General features: G+C 37.9%; 1 protein-coding gene across 5 annotated transcripts; it reads left to right on the plus strand.

Moving 5' to 3' along the window:
• Positions 1–1,436: 1,436 nt before the first annotated feature.
• SERBP1 (SERPINE1 mRNA binding protein 1) lies at positions 1,437–18,170 on the plus strand. Of its 5 annotated transcripts, none has more exons than XM_038537154.1 (8): positions 1,437–1,871; positions 5,527–5,677; positions 6,530–6,670; positions 6,781–6,870; positions 7,453–7,572; positions 10,671–10,848; positions 14,099–14,272; positions 15,954–18,170. In XM_038537154.1, the coding sequence occupies exons 1-8, from the start codon at positions 1,559–1,561 to the stop codon at positions 16,008–16,010; spliced, it is 1,224 nt and encodes a 407-aa protein (XP_038393082.1). In that variant the 5' UTR covers positions 1,437–1,558; the 3' UTR covers positions 16,011–18,170. The 5 variants fall into 5 exon arrangements, with proteins under 5 accessions (XP_038393082.1, XP_038393083.1, XP_038393084.1 ...); XM_038537155.1 differs by having other exon boundaries at positions 6,799–6,870; XM_038537156.1 differs by having other exon boundaries at positions 1,438–1,871; positions 7,498–7,572.
• Positions 18,171–20,441: the final 2,271 nt, after the last annotated feature.

Here is a 20,441-nt window from a genome sequence, read left to right on the forward strand (position 1 = left end):
AACATGAGTGAAAATAATTACTTATAAAATAATAACTGTGAATGTGAAAGAATTGCCATTTTGAGCTTTATTTGTATACTTTAAAAGTGGGCTTAAAAAAAAAAAAAGTGGGCTTTAAAACTTTCCCAGATTAACCGAAATTCCAGGAGATAAGAAAGGGAGAGAAGGAAGTTGAAAATACTTAGAAATTTCTCCCCTTTTCCCCCAAAACTCATTCTTATTTTTATATTAATAGGTAAAATTCTCTGAGGAGCACAAGTAAACCTCAGAAACTCATAGCCACACAATTCCTCTAAATGGGGCTTATCTGTAAGTATTCTTATTGTAATAACACTTGATAGTCATAAAGATCTGTTTGAGGAAACCAGGGATCTATACATAAGATAAAAATTGCTAAGGATAGTCCTACCCCACTCCCTAGCTTGTGGTAACATGGGTAAGTTAGTAAGAGTTTTACCAAATATGTTTGAATATGCACTGACATCATCTATTGCCTTACTGGACCTTAATATTCCCAACTAATATCAATACTTTTAGTAATGGCAATTAATTTGCTGACATATTTTCCCTACCCTCATCGCATCCCTCGGCACCCTTACACACTCGGATGCTTTAAAACGTTTCTTGAGCACATTTTACTAACACCTAATCCTTGGCTTCCCGGACGCTAATGGACAACTGGATTGACTTCAGAAAGTGTTCCTACAAACAGTGCTTTTCGAGGCTTGCCCTCTGTCTAGTTAGTGCCGCACTGTTAGGAGTTAGCTGCGATGAATGCACCCATCGCAACACTCAGGAAAGGCGCGCAACACCGCCCTGTGAGACAGTTCAACTCGTCTCTGATTAATTGCGCTAACCCAGTTCGTGTCCCCGCGAGAGAAACCGTATTCCTCCTCACATTGAACAGAAGAGTCTCGATTCATTATTGGCGGTGCAAGAGGGCGACTCCAGCACCTGGGCAGCTAGGGACTTGGAACGGATCGGGACCTGCCTCCGCGAGGCCCGCGGGGTACCTCAGCAACACCCTAGCACTAGAAGTTTGTAAAATCTGGAGTCACCTTGACCCACCCCCGGAGGTGAGGAAAGTTAGTCCTGGACTGGAGACGGGGTGAGTAAAACCAGAGACAGAGAACTTTCGCGAGCGAAAAACGCCGTCACGTTTTCCTGTTTTCGGTGTAGCTCAAGACCCAGAGAGTTTAAGGGTGGCTGGAGCAGGTGGCAGGACTCCGCCCACCACCGCGCTTCCACTCCCTCTGCTAGCACGCTCCACTCCCTCCGTGAGGTCCCGCCTCTTAGGCGCGCGCGAAGAATTGTCACGCCACGCATCCTGGGAATTGTAGTCTTGGCGCCGGGGGCCGCCTCAGGAGAAGCGACTCTGGCCTACATACCCCATAGTGCCGTGCGGCGCTGGCCGCTCCCGGATGTGTGCCTGGCGCCGGAAGAGAAGCCGGCCCCCCTCTCTCGGCCCGGCCATCTTGTGGGAAGAGCTGAAGCAGGCGCTCTTGGCTCGGCGCGGCCCGCTGCAATCCGTGGAGGAACGCGCCGCCGAGCCACCATCATGCCTGGGCACTTACAGGAAGGCTTCGGCTGCGTGGTCACCAACCGATTCGACCAGTTATTTGACGACGAATCGGACCCCTTTGAGGTGTTGAAGGCAGCAGAGAACAAGAAAAAAGAAGCCGGCGGGGGCGGCGTTGGGGGCCCTGGGGCCAAGAGCGCAGCTCAGGCCGCAGCCCAGACCAACTCCAGCGCGGCAGGCAAACAGCTGCGTAAAGAGTCCCAGAAAGACCGCAAGAACCCGCTGCCCCCCAGCGTTGGCGTGGTTGACAAGAAAGAGGAGACGCAGCCGCCCGTGGCGCTTAAGAAAGAAGGTAAAGCTGTGGTGGAAGGTGGGGGAGACCGGGATGGAGGGAAGGAGCGAGGGGGACTTGCGGCTACCACTTGCTTTCGGAGTTCCGAGGGCCCGCGGGAGGCTTGGCCGCCGATTGCCTCCCGTTTCTCCTCGCGCTACAAAAGCCAGGTCCCGCGAAGGTGCCGGGAGCGTGGTAGCCCCAAGTTGAAGCCACCTGCGAGGCTCCTGGAGTCACCCCCTTCCCGCCTCAGTTTCTGAGCGGAGGAGCGTGCCCCGGAGATAAGCTGCTGCTGCTCGAGCGCGCTGCTGTCCTGGGAGGCTGTTGCCTTCCCGCCGGATTCCTTGGCGGGCAGGCGCGGCGACCGAGGTCTGAGGTCTGGGCGAGCTGGCCACTGACTGAAGCATTTGCAGTTACGGGCAGGCGTGGGGTCCACGGCCCCTTCCCACTCGGAGCTCGCCCTCGGCGTGCTGCTTTGAGGTGCGCTTGGCTCCTCTCCTGCCATCTTGTCCCACGAGGGCGCGGAGTACCCCCCAGCGAGACGCCGGGGGTCCGAGTGCACCTGACCTACTTCTGGGTTCCGTGGAGTGAGCTACGGCTTCAGGTGCCCCATGTGCCGTGTAGTCCCCTCTCCTCCCTTCAACTCGTAAGAACAACTAACTTGCTGGAGCGAATTAAGCTTTTGAGAAGACAAATGTGCTTACACTGTGGTAAGCAGAGGCGGGAATTCTGAACGAAGACTGGTTATTGCAGGAAATCCTGAGCTCGTCCTCTCTCCCCGACACCCCATCCCACCCCCTCACTCAATATTTCGTGTGGTGGCCCGGCCGGGGCCTCGTGGTGAATTGAGTGCAGAGGCTGTCACAACGTTAGCCCCAGCAGAGCGCTTTTGAATCTGTAGCTTTTTTCTCCACGTGTGCGTGAAGCATGGTCGGGATTCATTGGCGGGTAATAGTTGTTTCCAGAGGTCACTGTAAACTTCACAGGGTTGTCTTGAGGTTGATTTCTGCATTCTCTTATTGCTGGTTTGCCTTCTGTGTGGACAATAAAGCAAAAACAGTTGGAGGATAAAACGTGTACCCGATCAGCTCCGGAACTTTAAAAGTTGCCTTTTTATGTTAAAAGTTGAAATTACCTTTTACTGCCACGTGCTCCTGAAAGAAGTTGTTTCTCATTAGTTTTGAATTTTGTAGCATACAACTAATTTTCAGAATCACCAATTGTGTTAGGTTTTGGCTCAAGGTTTTTTTTTTTTTTTTTTTTTTTAATACAGAACTCCTGTGATGCTTGGAATGAAGAACCTATGATGAATAAAACAAAATAATTCTTGTATCAAAATTACAGGTTGGGGAGAAGCAGAATTTGGAGTGTTGGAAAGCTGGGTATACTTCGTTTAGACCAAATATCTATTCAGTCATCTTAAGTTTTAAAGCAACCTGTAGCACAGCTAAATAATTATTTAATTTCTGCGTTAAGGGACACAGGCCTGTGTTAATTATTATTTTTGCTCAAGTTTACCTCCTTGATCTCATTAATCCAAAAAAGTGCCTGAAAACGTTGAGCCTAATGTTTAAATCTTAAGTGTACCAGGTAGATGTGTTTCACCCATTTTGAATGTTTAAAGCATGAAACCTGGTTTAAACCCCTCAGTTGTTTTGATCATAAAGCCCATCTTGGAGGAGGTAAGCGCTTAACCTGGGACCTAGTATTTTAAATTACAGAGGTGGAGAATTATTATATGAGTTTATAACCAGAATGGAGTTCACCATTTAGTACTCTTTCCTTGGGAAAACTTCCATATTAGCTATCAACGTCTTCCTTAGATCAGCAATACATAGCAGTCTTGCTCTTAAATTGCATAAAACATAGTCTTAAAAATAAAAGGGAAATGTTGAATGAAAAAGATTTTTTTTCAGACCCTACTACCTGTCAGTTGATGTTCAGGGGCATTGGAGAAGGATAGACTTGTAAAAAGTCCACTTCGTGCAGTGGGAAAAATTGCTACCTGATTATGTGATCTTTGCCTTTGAATATAGGTCCTGGCAAATGCTAGACATACCTTAGATACAGTATCTAACATGATAGGAGTTTTGTCACTTGTCTTTTGTCCATTTGAAGAATTTGAGAACTGACACCACAGAATGTCATCGCTAAAAATGTAGACCAAGGCGTTTTTAAATTTTTTTTTTTTTTTTTCCGAAGCCTGGAATCGACTGAAAATCCAGTGAGTTTGCAAGTACATACAAGTAGGTTAAGAGAAGCTTGAATTTTTAAATGTCAGTCATAGGGTGAAATTATTTAGTAAATTTTTTAGGTTCTGTAAGCATAATAGTGAAATTGGGTGAGGAAGGAAGCCATTGTTCATTTGGGTGTGTTTGGCTTGGATATCATTGTAAGGACTGGTTCCATAGCTCCACCCCAATACACTATACCTATGACAACATTTGTTTAAGATGCCTTAAGATCTAATATTTATGGTTTATCCTGAGAGTTTATGTGGAATGGACCTTAAAATTTCATTTAACAGTTTGATATTTACCATTTGACTTTAGTTACAAGCAACTGTATGATGGGATATATACTGATGATGGGTTACTTTCTTTGAAGGAATCAGAGTGAGTCAACTTAAGATCTTGCTATAAAATCAATTCCTCAGCTGCTTTTTGACTGTGTAAGAAATTATGGTTTGGGAGTTAGAACATACCTGAAATTTTACAGTCATGAACTTATTTACTTCAGGCCAACGATAATGCATGTTGGTTGCCTTTGTGGGCCTCAGATACCAACAGGAAAAAATGATACAGGGGGAAATCAGTAAACGCATCAGCTATCACTTAGTGCCACAAGTTTCTATTGCTTAAATACTGTTTTTAAAGGGGGTCCGTGTGTGTGTATATGTGTGTGTGGCTTTTAAAGATTCTTTTGAAACCTACCTGTTAGGGCAAAAAAAGAGAGAGCTCTCTAATAAACAACTGAACTATTTTCTAGTGGTTGCATAGCATTATGTTTTATTTAGTGCGTGTGTATGAATATGGGTAGAAACATGTGAATACATATATAAAAACTAATAGAGGAAAACAATACTTGTTTCTGGTTCATTAGTTATTTGAAACTATGGAGATCTAACCTTCAGTGCTATTTGTTTTCCTTTCAGTTTTGTAATTTCATAGAATTAGCACTTTTTACTGTAGTTTATTTCCTTCAAATCCTGTAAATAGTGTGGCCTTCACTTTTTCTGAGAGTCCTTATCTGATGAGTATGTTGATTTCCTTGGGTATTACTAATGAATGGCCAGTGGTGTTAATCTTTTTTAATATCTTTAAAGCCAAAATGTATCATATACCTAAAATTCCTTAAAAGTCAGAATTTTAAATTAAGACACTGGCATCTTGTGATGGGGAATAGTGGCTACCCTGATGACTTTCAAGTCAGTTACAGGTAGGGGAGGCATGATTTGGCAAACTAAACAAGTCTGAAACAAGTTTGTTGTCTTTAATAGGAATTTCTTAGGTACTTTGTTATATTTTATAGAGATGCCCAGTTTTTGCCTTTTTCAGCAGCAAGTGCTCGTTACTGGATTAAAAGAATGGCTTTTGTTTTTTCATCTTTTAGTAGTCTGCCTAGTTTTTTTGTTTTGCAAAAATAATTTGCTTATGCAGGTTATTTATCATTTCAGGAATAAGACGTGTTGGAAGAAGACCTGATCAACAGCTGCAGAGTGAAGGGAAAATAATTGATAGGAGACCAGAAAGGCGACCACCTCGTGAACGACGATTTGAAAAGCCACTTGAAGAAAAGGGTGAAGGAGGAGAATTTTCAGTTGATAGGCAAGATCTTTTTAATCTCTTCATGTTTTGTCAGTTTATAGAGTCATACCTTAACGCAAAGCTATAAATTGGGCATGATTAGCAAGGTAGCAGTGTGGCTGGTTACATTTATCAGTTTTTCAGAGAAATAATCTGAGTGGATGCATTGTTCTACTAAGAACGTTTTAGTATCGATTTTTTGTGTTCAGTCTTGGATTTCTTGTAATGAAACACTTCAGTTGAATGAATGGACAATTTCTTTTCCTTGTCATCCCCAGATGCTAGCAGGAGAGCCCTTCCTGTTGGGGATCTATTTACAGCAAAACATTACTCATATTATGCATGTTAGTTGTGTTTATTTTAATTTTGAAGTGTATTAGTGAGGTGTAGTGGTTTTACTGGATTATAACATGAATAATCATGGGAAAGTTATGGGCACTAGTAGTGAAGTTTCAGAGAAAGCAAAAATGTTCTTGTTTGGGGGGAGCTTCCTGGTCCTGATTTCTTTTATGTGTTTAGAAGTAGATTGTTTTGAGTTTTCTTTTTCTTTTAAGTTTTACTTTTTTGAGAGAGATGAGCAAGGGGAGAGGCACAGGGAGAAGGAGAAGCAGATTCCTGCTGAGCAGGGAGCCCACCCAACACAGGGTTCCATCCCAGGACATGGGATCATGAGCTGAAGGGATCATGAGCTGAAGGCAGATGCTCAACCGACTGAACCGCCCAGGCTCCCCTGTTTTAAATTTTCTAAAACATGTGTTTAACTATTAATTATTAGCCAGTAAATATGTTTTTACATTTGAGCCTTTGGATGCATTTGCTCTCCCCCCCACCCTTCCTTCCAAATAAAAAAAATATATTTTTTATTTGTTATAGACCAATTATTGACCGGCCTATTCGAGGCCGTGGTGGTCTTGGAAGAGGTCGAGGAGGCCGCGGACGTGGAATGGGCCGAGGAGATGGATTTGATTCTCGTGGCAAACGTGAATTTGATAGGCATAGTGGAAGTGATAGATCGTAAGTCTTATATTGGTTTTTATTGTTTTTACATTGGAATTTACTTCTTTAATAAAACAAAATTTGAGTTTCTAGAATTAAAGAGTATTATGTTAACTCAGTTTTGTTAGTTCTTTTTCACATTACAGTGGCCTGAAGCATGAGGACAAACGTGGAGGTAGCGGATCTCACAACTGGGGAACTGTCAAAGACGAATTAACGTTGGTATTCTGATTTTTCTGAATAAATAACTTAAATAAGATTGATTCTATGCTTTATTAGAGTTTAACCATAACTCTTATATTTTACTTGTCCCCGGGACAAGAACAAATGCTCTCATCTCAGAGCTACTTCCTTATAATATCTTGTTGGATATGTTTGAGTACAATATATCATATGACAAGTTTTTCTACATTATGATACACATGAATTTTTCTTTTCATATGGCTATATAGCTTTTCCTGAAACCTTACAATTTAAGTTATTTGGGTATTCTGATTCTCTGTGTGCTTTTAGTAGTTCCTATTGTAGCAATTGGCCCTATGGTCATTAGAAGAATTTGATAGGCTGGGGAAGTTTTGTTTTAGAGGAAGCTACTCTGTCCTGCTACTTTCTAAATCAAATACTTGAACTATAGTTTGGATCAGAATGTATTTTTAAATTATTTTTTCTTAGAGGTCTACTGGGAAGTAAGTTTAGTAAGAAAAGGGTCTTAGGGAATGTGAGGATTTTAAATATGTAAAAAGAATCCTTAAGCTACATGTAAATGGACCTAGCTGCTTTTCTCTCTCTTTTTTCCTTAGAGAGTCCCCAAAATACATTCAGAAACAAATATCTTATAATTGCAGTGACTTGGATCAATCAAATGTGACTGAGGAAACACCTGAAGGTGAAGAACATCCAGTTGCAGACACTGAAAATAAGTAAGTGGTTTTATGGGTAGTGGTTTTATGTATGGTTTTACTCCATAGCACTGGAAGTAGTTTGGGTTTTTACCAAGAAAATAACATAGATTTAATGCTATTATTTGCTGTCTTTTAACAGGAGACTTGTACCCCTATTCCTCAAATAGTATCTATTTAGAGGAGTGCTTTACATATTCAATTTATTGGGCTATATAACGGTTTGAAAAATAGAATGGTTATTTCTATTTGAAAATACCATTGTTATCTCTGAAAAGATAAGGAATACATATTTAAGTGTGATACCTGTTTGCCATAAGAACAAAAATTAACTATTTAACCTGAGAATTGGGAGTAAGAATAAGTTGTCCTGCATTTTATTTAGCTATATACTTTACTTGGTTGAGAAGTTGTAATGAATAATCCTGGTGACCATGGCTGTCCAGACTCTGAATAAGTGGGAACTAGAAGCTGAAGTTAGGGATTTCTAAAAATGTGACCAAATGGTTGACATAAGAGAAATTATAGTATTTATTTATTTTAAGGTTTTATTTATTTATGTATTTATGTATGTATGTATGTATTTATGTGAGAGAGTGGGGGGGGGGCAGAGACATAGGCAGAGGGAGATGCAGGCTCCCCGCAGGGGAGCCCAATGCAGTGCAGCACTGGAGCCCAATGCAGTGCTCTTTCCCAGGACCCCAGGATCACACCCTGAGCCAAAGACAGACACGAACCGCTGAGCCACCCAGGCATCCCCTTAACGAGCCAGGCGTCCAGAGAAATTACAGTATTTAGAACACATAGTTCAAAGTCCTTTGAACTTTATATAAATTCTATTCTGAGACAGTTTAATCCAGAAGATGTGACCTTTTTAAAATTTCTCTGGAATTTTTTTTCTTTCCATCAACATAGAATTTGGAACATAGCATTATTGGCTTGTTTTAAAATGTATGGGGAGAGCAAAAGGCCAGAATATGTTATCGATTCACTGGCTTTTCTTTTCTCAATCCTTTTCATTTTCTGAGTTTTTAGGTATAAGATTTGGTTTTGAAGTTTCTATTCAAGGGTGGAAGAATTGTAATGATACAAGTTATTCTGGTAGAAGTGATTTAATGCCTTCCTCTAGTTTCCATCAACCCAGGCAGAAATTCTATGCCAGTCATTTCTTACAGTATTATGGTTTAAAGTATTGAATTACCAGTTATTGAGGGCCTGTAACTCTTAACTGGAGGATATTTAAATTAGGGGATTCTTTGCTTTTTCTCCAAGAATTACTCCTACAGTGAACCATTACTGGTAATAGTATCATATTCCATTCCATATTCCATTCAGTTAGTTTGTTGAAGAAGGAATAGTAGTTGATTTACTATTAGAGTAGATAAAAATATATGGTATTAAGTATATGTTGAACTTGGGGTAATATAAATTCATTTATATAAAACAGTATGAAATCATAATTTTTAGTGGTAATGAAATTGTGATAGGTGACTGAAATGAACCTTAATATAAGTACTTAACAATGCCCAACACAACTGTTCCTTTAACAAAGCCCATGTTTAATGGCCTTAAGAGTGATTTGCAAAGATTATAACTGTTTATCAGAAGAAATGATATATATTGACAGTGTATTACAAACAAATCCTTCATTCATTTCAGGAATGAAATAGGGGTTTTTAAGCTAAAGACCAAGGTGATATTAGAGCAGTCTCTAGTCTTACTCCAGGGTAGGGGAGAATGCAAATATAGAGTTGCATCTTGCATGTGAGCACATAGATTTAAGAAGCACAGAATGACTTTGATTAACTCCCTTATATATAGTTTCCAGGACTTCTGTTTTATTTCATTTGATCCTTACAACCTCTGAAGGTAGGTGTTGTGGTTTCATGATGTGGTAAAGGTATGCCAAGTTCTATTCTTGGCTGTGTCATGACTTGGGAGTAAGTAGGACCTTTTCTTGATCTTTAGTTTTCTCATTTGTAAAGTGACAGAGTTGGACTTGATGTTGATAGCCAAGATCTTTTTTTTTTTAAGATTTTATTTATTTATTCATGAGAGACACACACCCACACACACACACACACAGAGACACAGGCAGAGGGAGAAGCAGGCTCCCTGTGGGGAACCCAATGCGGGACTTGATCCTGGAACCCCGGGATCATGCCCTGGGCCAAATGCAGATGCTAAACCTCTGAGCCACCCAGGAGTCCCAAGATATCATTAGTAAAATGTAAACTTGGTATAGGAAGTTTTAAGATAGAATTTGTCAAATGGTGAAGAGTAGAGTGGAAGGCAGATATTTGAGCTCTAAGGCTAACTGAATCACCTGCTATCTTTGGAAGGAATCAGAGCTCCCAAAATAGCAAACAACTTGTTTGGTGACAATTGCAAGTTGAGATTAGACTAAAATAATGAATTCCTAGGCCCATGCTTTGTTTTTATAAATAGGGAAAAGGATAGTGTATAATAGTTATATCCTGGGACTTGTATTTGGAAATAACTAATTTAGTATTCAGTACTGAAACTGCTGTGTTTTGTGGAAGGTTCCAAAACCAGTGAAACCACAGCCTCTCCTGTCCATATACAGGTTGGTTGAAAGTTTGGAGAACATAGGATTTTGGATTTGTGGGGACCTGGCTTTTAAAATTGTTTGCTGTTAAATGTTGATAAAAGCTAGAGGAACAGTTCTTTCATACTCTAAAATACGGATTTTGGTTGTTCACAAGTGTCCTAGATGATTGCCTTTATTTTTGTTACATGTGTTTTAGGAGAAGTTAGGTCATCTGTTATCACATAAGGATACAGTTTTAAAGTAGTGTGATTTTAAGAAATGTATATTTTGGATAAAGACAAAGATTGTTTATTACTGATAGTTGATCATTTCATAGTTTATGAAGTTGAATTGTATATTCCTCAGTAATCCATGCTTTCACAATTCAACAAGCACTGAATTTCTAGCCTCCACCAAGTTATGTGTTAACCATTGGGTGACAAGACTGGTATCCTCTTGTTCTTGGATAATCTTTTAAAGATTATCAAGCCAAGATTAACTTCTTCCTTTTGATCATAAGTTAAGATTTTATCAGCCCATTACCGCTATAAAACATGTTTTTTCGCAGGGAGAACGAAGTTGAAGAAGTAAAGGAAGAGGGTCCAAAAGAAATGACTTTGGATGAGTGGAAAGCTATTCAAAATAAGGATCGGGCAAAAGTAGAATTTAATATCCGAAAACCAAATGAAGGTGCTGATGGGCAGTGGAAGAAGGGATTTGTTCTTCATAAATCAAAGAGTGAAGAGGTAAAAAATTAAATTTTGTGATGTCTGAAAATGTGCAGATGTTTATTGAATGGTATTTATACTTTTTCAAAACATAGCTAATCTGTTTATAAAGAATAAAAACTTTACATAGGATCATTTGGGGTAGATAAGATGCTCAAAAAGGAAATAAACTGCATTACCATATATTTCAAGAAAGGTAGTCCTTCAGTCAATAATGTATTTAATGTGGTGGTTTTGTTGTTTTTTTCTAGAAAGCAATCAGGTGTTTATCATACAGTTACTAGTGTTTTAGAAATAAGGTAGGTCTTTTCAAAGTTGTGATAATATTTTTAAAAATCTTGCCTAACTGAATTGTTGAAAGGTTTGCATTTTCTTATGGTTTAACCTAAGACCGTAGCTTCATCAGTATTCAGTTTTCAGTTTTTCAAACTCTCTGCCTGTCATTTATAATGATCAAGACTCTTTAATAAATGATGCTGTACTTATTGAGGACTGATGTCTTAATAAGAACCAGCAAAGTAATTTACTAATGAAAATACTTGAGAAAGGTATGTTCGTGGTTTTTGATTGGGTAACAATCCCTGGAGCACGTTATTAGAGGAAAGTCCCACTGCTACATCATTTAAGGCTTATGCAAGTAGGAGATGCTAATCATAAAGTTAAATTGAAATGTTACTAAGGCAGTGTAATTAAAAGATTCAATGAGATATTGCGTCTTCATTTTCTAAACAAATAGCTGTGAAACAAACTTGGAACATTGTAAAATAAAGGTTGAGACACTTATGGTTTAGAAATTATTTTTTAACAACATTGACTCCATAAAATAATATAAACAGGGATATGTTGTAAAGTGCGAAGTCGTGTCGGAAAAGACGTTTTGCTTCATTTGAATGCTTTTGCTTATTTAAAAAAATTTTTTTTATAATTCTTGCAGATAGAGTTGTGTATCTGGGTTAAAGTATTCTTGATTAAAGAAACAATGAAAATTCATCTTGGGGAGATTGTTAATTTGTAGAAATGATTAAACTGCTTAGGTTAATATGGAAAAGATTTACTTAAGGTACCTTTGGCATAATTTGTAACTTTTTTGAGGTCTTCTCCAAAACAAGACACATACACAAAATACTGATACATTTTTCTTGATTCATTAATTACTCTGAAGTCTCTTCATGCATTTTGTAGACATCAGGTTAGGTATCATATTTTTACATTGAGCTTCTCAGAAATAACCGTTATATATAATTAGAAAGTTTTAAAATTAAAATGTGAAATTGATTATGAATAACTGAATTAGGGTATTAATTGACAGAGCTGAAGCCAAAGCTCTTATTTCCTGATTATCATTCACTGCTCTAGAAAAAAAACTTTGCAGATTTATCCTACTAGCTGTCTTAAAGGGATGTTCACCAACATTTAAACTTCCTCTATATTATTGTAATAAAACCTTTGAGGTGTTTCAGTAGTATATCAATTAGGCTTTTTTGCTTCTGTTTCCTAGAAACTTAAATGCTTCTAATTAATGAATTGATAATACTGTTTTGCAATAGCAAACAATTAGTATGTATAATTGACTTTGCAGGTTTTCTGGATTTACATTTAAACATTAATTTAAATTGACTTTATATGTGTGTGTGTGTGTGTGTGTGTGTGTGTGTATATATATATATATATAAAGAGCTTATTTATTCATGAGACACAGGGCGAGGCAGAGACACAGGCAAAGGGAGAAGCAGGCCCCATGCAGGAAGCCCGATGTGGGACTCAATCCCGGGTCTCCAGGATCAGGCCCTGAGCTGAATGCGGTGCTAAACTGCTGAGCCACCCAGGCTGCCCTAAAGTTGATATTTTAAGAAGAACCGTCTACTGCCTTTAGATTGGCTTAGCACTAAGGAATGACAATTAATTTGGATATTAGACAAAGGGGCGAAGACGCAGATATAAAATTCATTGGTACTTAGAGTGAGTGGTAAGTTATTAACAGTTGTGGTGTTACAGGATTTAAAAAGAACAAAATGTTCATTATTCCTTCAGAAAAGGATTGTACCTGCATTTAGAAAAACTAAAACACACTCCAAAGTACTATAAGAAAGGTTTGGAACTAGAAGGTGAAAATTTATTCATTCCAAACATACAGGAAAAAATTAGGAATTAAGCAGTGTAAAATTGTCCGGCTTTTGTTTTGTTTTTTTTACAGAGTGGGTGGTATACCTTATATATAAATACAAAGGAGGACCTGGATTTCACAAATATGTTGACATTAAGGTTACCTGGCTGTATTTAAGGCTTGGATTTATTTGTGCTTATAGCTTTTCAAGGTTCCCTGATTTCACTTTTGAGTCTGTAATTCTGCAATTTTCCCAAGTCAGACTTAGAAGAGTGCAGACCCAGAATTTTCTTTAAAACTCACAAAGTGATTTAGTATTAATCCCTGATACAGACCTCCCGTGCAATCTATCCAAAAGTCTTCATCAGGGGTTCACATTGGAATCTAATCTGAAGGACATATTTAAAATGTACTTACCCAAACTTCACTAAAGATTATGATTTGGTAGGTTTCAAATGGGCCCTAGAGACTTGAGTGGTTGTGATTACATACCTCTGATCAAGACTTGCCAATATCACATGTAGTTTATAAAGTTAAAAGTGAAAGGAACTCTTCCTTTAAGATCACAGCTGATCTCCAAGTTTACATATTACCTTAGTGGTATTGATATTTTTAAATTATCATTTGTTGTATTTGTTCACGAAGTACAGATTGGATTTTTGGTTTTTTTTTTTTTAATGTTTTTTTTTTTTTAATTTTTATTTATTTATGATAGTCACACAGAGAGAGAGAGGCAGAGACACAGGCAGAAGGAGAGGCAGAGACACAGGCAGAGGGAGAAGCAGGCTCCATGCACCGGGAGCCTAACGTGGGATTCGATCCCGGGTCTCCAGGATCACGCTCTGGGCCAAAGGCAGGCGCTAAACCGCTGCGCCACCCAGGGATCCCTCTTTTTTTTTTTTTTTAAGCTTTTATTTATCCATGAGAGACCCAGAGAGAGGCAGAGACACAGGCAGAGGGAGAAGCAAGCTCTTTGCAGGGAGCCTGATGTGGGACTCGATCCCAGGACCCCAGGATCACTCCCTGGGCCAAAGGCAGACACTAAACCGCTGAGCCACCCAGGAAATCCCGATTCTTGGTCTTTTTAAGAGAAAGCTCAATAATTAGAAATTTGCAGTGTTGCTTTCCTGTTAATCACCCCATGACCTACTCTTAAATTTTTAGGCTCATGCTGAAGATTCGGTTATGGACCATCATTTCCGGAAGCCAGCAAATGATATAACGTCTCAGCTGGAGATCAATTTTGGAGACCTTGGCCGCCCAGGACGTGGTGGCAGGGGAGGACGAGGTGGCCGTGGGCGTGGTGGACGTCCAAACCGTGGCAGCAGAACTGACAAGGTAATTTTAAGAATTCTTTTTAAAGTAATTTGAGGACCTCTTTTGGTAAATCAGTGCCCTGGGTCCTTTTGGGGCTAGGATTAGAAGGAAGAAGTAGTTAGATATACCTTCAAGAAATTACATTTTAGGCTGTATTTTTGCTTAAAAGCACTTAAATTGACTGAAGAGTGCTTGCTAGTAAAGTTAAATTTTCACTTTTTTGAGTATTTGGTGCTGGTCATGGTGGTGTGCTAGGTATTTTATGTACTATGGCATTTCATTCTTGTTACTATATTGATATCCCCATTTTACAGAAGAGGAAATTTAGGTACAGGGAACCAAGTTAACTTGAGCTTTAGCTAAAGTCTACTTGAAATGCCAACTATCTCCTTTGCCTTGACTCTTGGCTACATTTTTGAGTATCAGTGTAGCATTTGTGTGCATAATTGTGTGACACTAACCGGATGATTATTGACACTTTTTCAATAATCTAGAAAAAACTAGACTGCAGTGTTGAGAGCTGGGATTCATTTTTGTCCTCCCTTTATAATTTAATGCCTCATACAGTGTATATGACAGGTTCTTAAATATTTTTATAGAAGACCTAGTGATTGATAAATTTTTACTCTGATCATTTGATGCCAAAGTATATGCTGTTAATGACTGAAATTAAAGTATTAGCAGTAACCTTTGCGTTAGGTTAATTCATGGTCTCTGTCTGGCTAGGAAACCAGTGACGTCCTCCTGAATTCTCAACCCATGATATGCAAATTGGGGACCTGATTGAATCTGTCAGTGTATTATAGTGGTAGCTTAATATCATAGAATGGTCACCGGTAATAATGGAGTGATTTCTTTTTCTTCATCTGAACATTAGGCTTTTTAAAGGGTCTGTGTTGTGTGTATGGATCTTTTAATACATTTTTGTTGTTACTTGTTCTTTGATTGTAAATAGCAGTTGGGTCCCTTCCTAACATTGATGAATGAATCATTATATATAATAGGTTTCTTATGCTGCTTTCAAATTGATGCCATTCTTATTTAGCAAGTGAGGAGAATAAAATACTAAAAAAGAATCCACATACATCCGTCATGTGAATCTACCTGTGTGATTTATTAGAAAATTAAACCCACGATGTTATTAAAGAATTTTCCTATTTTTTATTTTTTTAAGATTTTATTTATTTATTCATGAGAGAGATAGAGGCAGAGACACAGGCAGAGGGAGAAGCAGGCTCCATGCAGGGAGCCTGCCATGGGACTTGATCCTGGGACTCCAGGACCATGCCCTAAGCCAAAGGCAGTGCTAAACTGCTGAGCCATCCAGGGGGTTCCCCCCCCCCCCTTTTTTTTTAAAGATTTTACTTATTTATTCGAGAGAGGCAGAGACCTAGGCAGAGGAAGAAGCAGGCTCCATGTAGGGAGCCCAAGGTGGGACTCCATCCCGGGACTCCAGGATCATGCCCTGGGCCGAAAGCAGGCTCTACACCGCTGAGCCACCCAGGCATCCCGTCCTAGGTTTTGATAGACATTCAGGACAAGACTCATTGCAAATATTTATGGTCCTGATCCCTAACAATAAAGCTTTGACACATTTTTACATAGTACTTAATGTCAAGATTTTTTAGAGTTATATGCCTAAATGTAGACACTAGTAATCCAAGATTTGAGAATTGTTAATTTTGATTTGTTTCTTTTTCAGTCAAGTGCTTCTGCTCCTGATGTAGATGACCCTGAGGCATTCCCAGCTCTGGCTTAACTGGATGCCATAAGACAACCCTGGTTCCTTTGTGGACCCATCCCATCTGAGGTTTTGCATGCTTAAGGATCCCAAACGACTTAAGAATTTAAAAAAAAAAAAAAAAAAAAAAGACTGTCATTCATACCATTCACACCTAAAGACTGAATTTTATCTGTTTTGAAAATGAACTTCTCTCGCTACACAGAAGTAACAATATGGTAGTTAGTTTTGTATTTAGAAATGTATTGGTAGCAGGGATGTTTTCATAATTTTCAGAGATTATGCATTCTTCATGAATACTTTTGTATTGCTGCTTGCAAATATGCATTTCCAAACTTGAAATATAGGTGTGAACAGTGTGTACCAGTTTAAAGCTTTCACTTCATTTGTGTTTTTTAATTAAGGATTTAGATGTTCTCCCAATTACAAACTGGTTTTAAATATTGGACATAATATCAGTTTTAATACCTGCTTTGCATTTTCACACATGGTCAGCTGGGTCATGTAAACTTTGATTTGTCAAATTTTATGCTGTGTGGAATACTAATACTATATGTATTTTAACTTAGTTTTAATATTTTCATTTCTGGGGAAAATCTTTTTTTCACTTCTCATGATAGCTGTTATATATGCTAAATCTTTATATACAGAAATATCAGTACTTGAACAAATTCAAAGCACATTGGTTTATTAACCCTTGCTCTTGCATGGTTCATTAGATTCAAATTTATAATTGACTCACAATTTCAACTATATTTACTTTTAAAATGTGTGACTTTCCCATTTTAAAAACCAGACTAGACACCTTATTGTTGAAAATTTAAGCTACTTATTGTTGATACACATCCTATCAAGTGAAGTAGTTTTATGGGTGTTGGGATTTTTTTTCCTCCAAAGGGTGGGTGGAACAAGTTGATTTGGCTACTGCATAATATTTAAACTTGTGTAAAATAAGTGTCTGGCCACTCAGTATGATTTGTGTGTGTGGAAGGTCCCAAATCAAAATTGTTCTTCCATAATCAATAACCCTTAAACCTTTCCTTTTTCTAAAGAAACCAAAGGGCACTGGTTTGTATGGTAAGATGGGGGAGTATGTTAATTTTTAGAATTTGGAAAGCAGACAGCTTTACTTTATACGGTTGGAACAGCAGCACCATCCATGAAATATACCAAAAATTTTACTGTTTCTGAATTTCCTATATTGCTTTTAATTTTGGTTTTAAGTTGATAGAAGACTGTTCCACAGAAAGTGATAAGTATCTTTGACCTCTTCCTCCATTAGAAAATTAGATTAATGGATTCCTTAAATGGGAGCATCACCACTTACTAAAGCATACATGGAGAGAATTATCAACAGATTTTTTAGGATCTTTTTTTTTACTCTTATGCCACATTTATTAGTAAACAGGAAAGGAATTTTCATGTACAGTTTTAAAGATCTTTTGTCACTCAGTATTTTCTACCTGTGTATGGTAATGTCCAGTTTTAAAATATTGAAGATCTTAAATCATAAAATGTCTGCTATTTAGCTGATTCATTCTCCCATATACTCCTAAAAGAAATTGTACAGTACAAGAGTTAATTCATTTGGATTAGATTTATTAATCTAGTTACCTGCTGGTTGGACATCTTAGGAAGGAGGTAATTGGTTTTTAATGATGGATAAACTTTTGTGCTGGTGTTTTGGATCTTATGCTGAGCATGTTCTGCACTGGTGCTAATGTCTAATATAATTTTATATTTACAAACATACCTGCTACCCAGAGGCAAGTATTAATTTAGTCCATATGGACTATTGACCCCTCTTGAGATTGCAACATACACTCCTAAATCATTGTGGTTAGACTTGCAAGTATCTTAACTTGTTTCTGGACATGTAACGCGTTTATAAGCCTCTTGATTTTTAGCAACATATAGAAAACACCTATTAAAAACACTTCACAAGTTCTACTTAGTGTCAGCCATTGCTGGCATTCTGTCACTAGAGAATACAGCAATATCTGGTATGTTGCAAGCTTTCAAGATAGCCTCAACTTTAAAAAGTTGGTCCATTAGTTGTTTCTGATGGATGTAAATTTGCCTCCTAGTTCACTTTGTGTCAAGAGCTAAAACTGTGAACCTAACTTTCTCTTATTTGGTGGGTAATAACTGAAAATAAAGATTTTATTTTCATGCTCACTTCTTAAAAATCATGAAAACAATCAAATAGGAACCCATATATCGTCACATGTTTTCTGACCTGTGTGTGCACTCCAAGGTAATCATATTTCATCCCCCCCCCCCCGCCCCTTATATTTAGCGTTTGTCTGTGTGGGGTTTTTGTTAAACCAGGCCATCAGATCACATTTGGAAGGGATGATACCTACTACAATTAGAAAGTTGAATTTTTAACTTGTAAAATGAATTTCAAGGACTGACATGGCAATTGGCATTTCTTAGTAATTCACGTAAGTGTTAAGGTTAATCATACTGAATGCCACTCTTTTTTAAAATAATATAATACTAAAATCCCTTAATACACATCTCTAAATAATGGTAGCTGATATAATGTTTTAGTGAACACTTATCTTTGATGCTTTTACATAGGAATAATGCCAGAGTTCATATTCATTAAGACATTTTCAGCTTGCATTGAAATGATTGGGATCTAGTTTCTCATTTAGTTGTCTTTGGAGACCTGTGTGGAATCAGGAAAGATTTTTAAATGTGCCGTAGGTATTATATATCTAGTTATTTTACTGTATTTTAAACTGGAAGCATGACACATCATCTCCATGGTTGTAAATATATTTGGGGCTTATTTCTGGGTATGGGTTTGGAGGGGGCATATTAAGTACTCTGATTTTATTATTTTTCTAATTGTTGCTAGAGGTCATTGCACTGAAAAATTGTGCCATTAGGTAGTTGCATACAAAGTCTATAATGTATTGCTTATTTAAAACCTATCTCTAAGAGCACTAACATGTGGAAGGAACCAACAGCTGTTAAAAGGTTAAAACAGAAGTGTGAAGCTTCTGGAACCTGAATGATTGTGACTTCAAGGTAAGATTAAGTCAGGTATATTAATGTCCATCTTTCCCAACTTTGAAGTAACTGGTATGCAAATTCTAGGTTTCTCAGGTACATGTAAATTATACTTCCTAAAGAAAGTAAATTAATACTTAGCTTCCAACCCATACATCCGTAATTCTGAAATTAACCTGTGTTTAGCGAGTCTAAACAGAAGCCACATCTCCAAATTAATTGGAGAAAGCCCAGAATGATTACTAGTACACTTTACAGGGTATCTAGTAACAAGCTGTAAAATGATCTCTTACCAAATTTTCAGACCTAGTAATTATAGTGTACTAATTTATCAACCTGATTTGCAAAGTTGTCAAAGCTGTATCATTAAGATTATATTAAGTGACAGCTTTTAGGAATTTGGGTGGTTTCTTTTTGCTCAGCCTAGGTTACCTTGGAGAGGTGTTCTCTTCACCTTGAAAATCCTACTTGATTTTTAGGTTAGATAAATAGAGGTATGAGGACTGATTGAAGTGAGCCTGTTTCAGGGTGAGAGGAATTCATGAAATCAATATAAGGAAAGAAAAATTGTAACAAAGGAGGAAAAGCTTAATTTCAGAAAATGATTAGAGTATAAAAATAAAGGTATGGAGATTCTGGCCTCAGGAAGGGAACACTGGAAATGAGTGTTTAAGTTCTAGATCCCCAAACTTCAGCTTATGGCCTGCTCTTGAACAGTTGATGAGCTAAGAATACTTTTGCATTTTAAAAGGGTTAAAAACTATTACTATACAAAGATGCATGTAGCCCACAAAGCTTAAAACTAATCTGTCCCTTTACAGAAAATATTTGCTGACTCCTGATCTAAGCTATCATTCCCAGGTCAACATAAAAGTTCTTTTAAATGAAAATTTAGTTCTAGGTACAAATTAAATCCTCCTACCCTATGAGAAGTTGTGAAGTTAGAAGTATGTTAAAGCAAGTTACCTCTTCTACATTCAGAATAAGGGCATGAAATCTGGTAGCCTCAAAGATGGTCTTGTTATTTTTTAAAAGATTACATAGCTTGTAACTTAAATATATTCTGAAAACTTTAAGTATAAATTTGCTCTAAGAGTAAGCTTAATGCCACAATTAGTTTACTGTTTTATGTTTAGTACTAGTTTTTGTCAGTGCTAAAGTCTGTTCTAATTGTTTTTTTCCCATGAGGTGAGAGTTGTGAACATTTTGTATGGGTGAGAAAACAAATGTCTTTTAATTAAACTCCATAGGTTGAGCTGGGGTGTGAAATACTGGCTTCCTGACTGCATTTCTCAGCTTAGAATATTCATTTGGGCAGAATTTAGATTTTTGTGCCATTGTTTACCTCATAAATAATTAGGAGTCAATTGTTCATTTTAAATGGAGGGAAAGAAAGGATGAAAAATGACCATACAAGTTAGGAAA

This window comes from Canis lupus, chromosome 5 (genome assembly GCF_011100685.1).
Source record: "Canis lupus familiaris isolate Mischka breed German Shepherd chromosome 5, alternate assembly UU_Cfam_GSD_1.0, whole genome shotgun sequence".
NCBI lineage: Eukaryota > Metazoa > Chordata > Mammalia > Carnivora > Canidae > Canis > Canis lupus.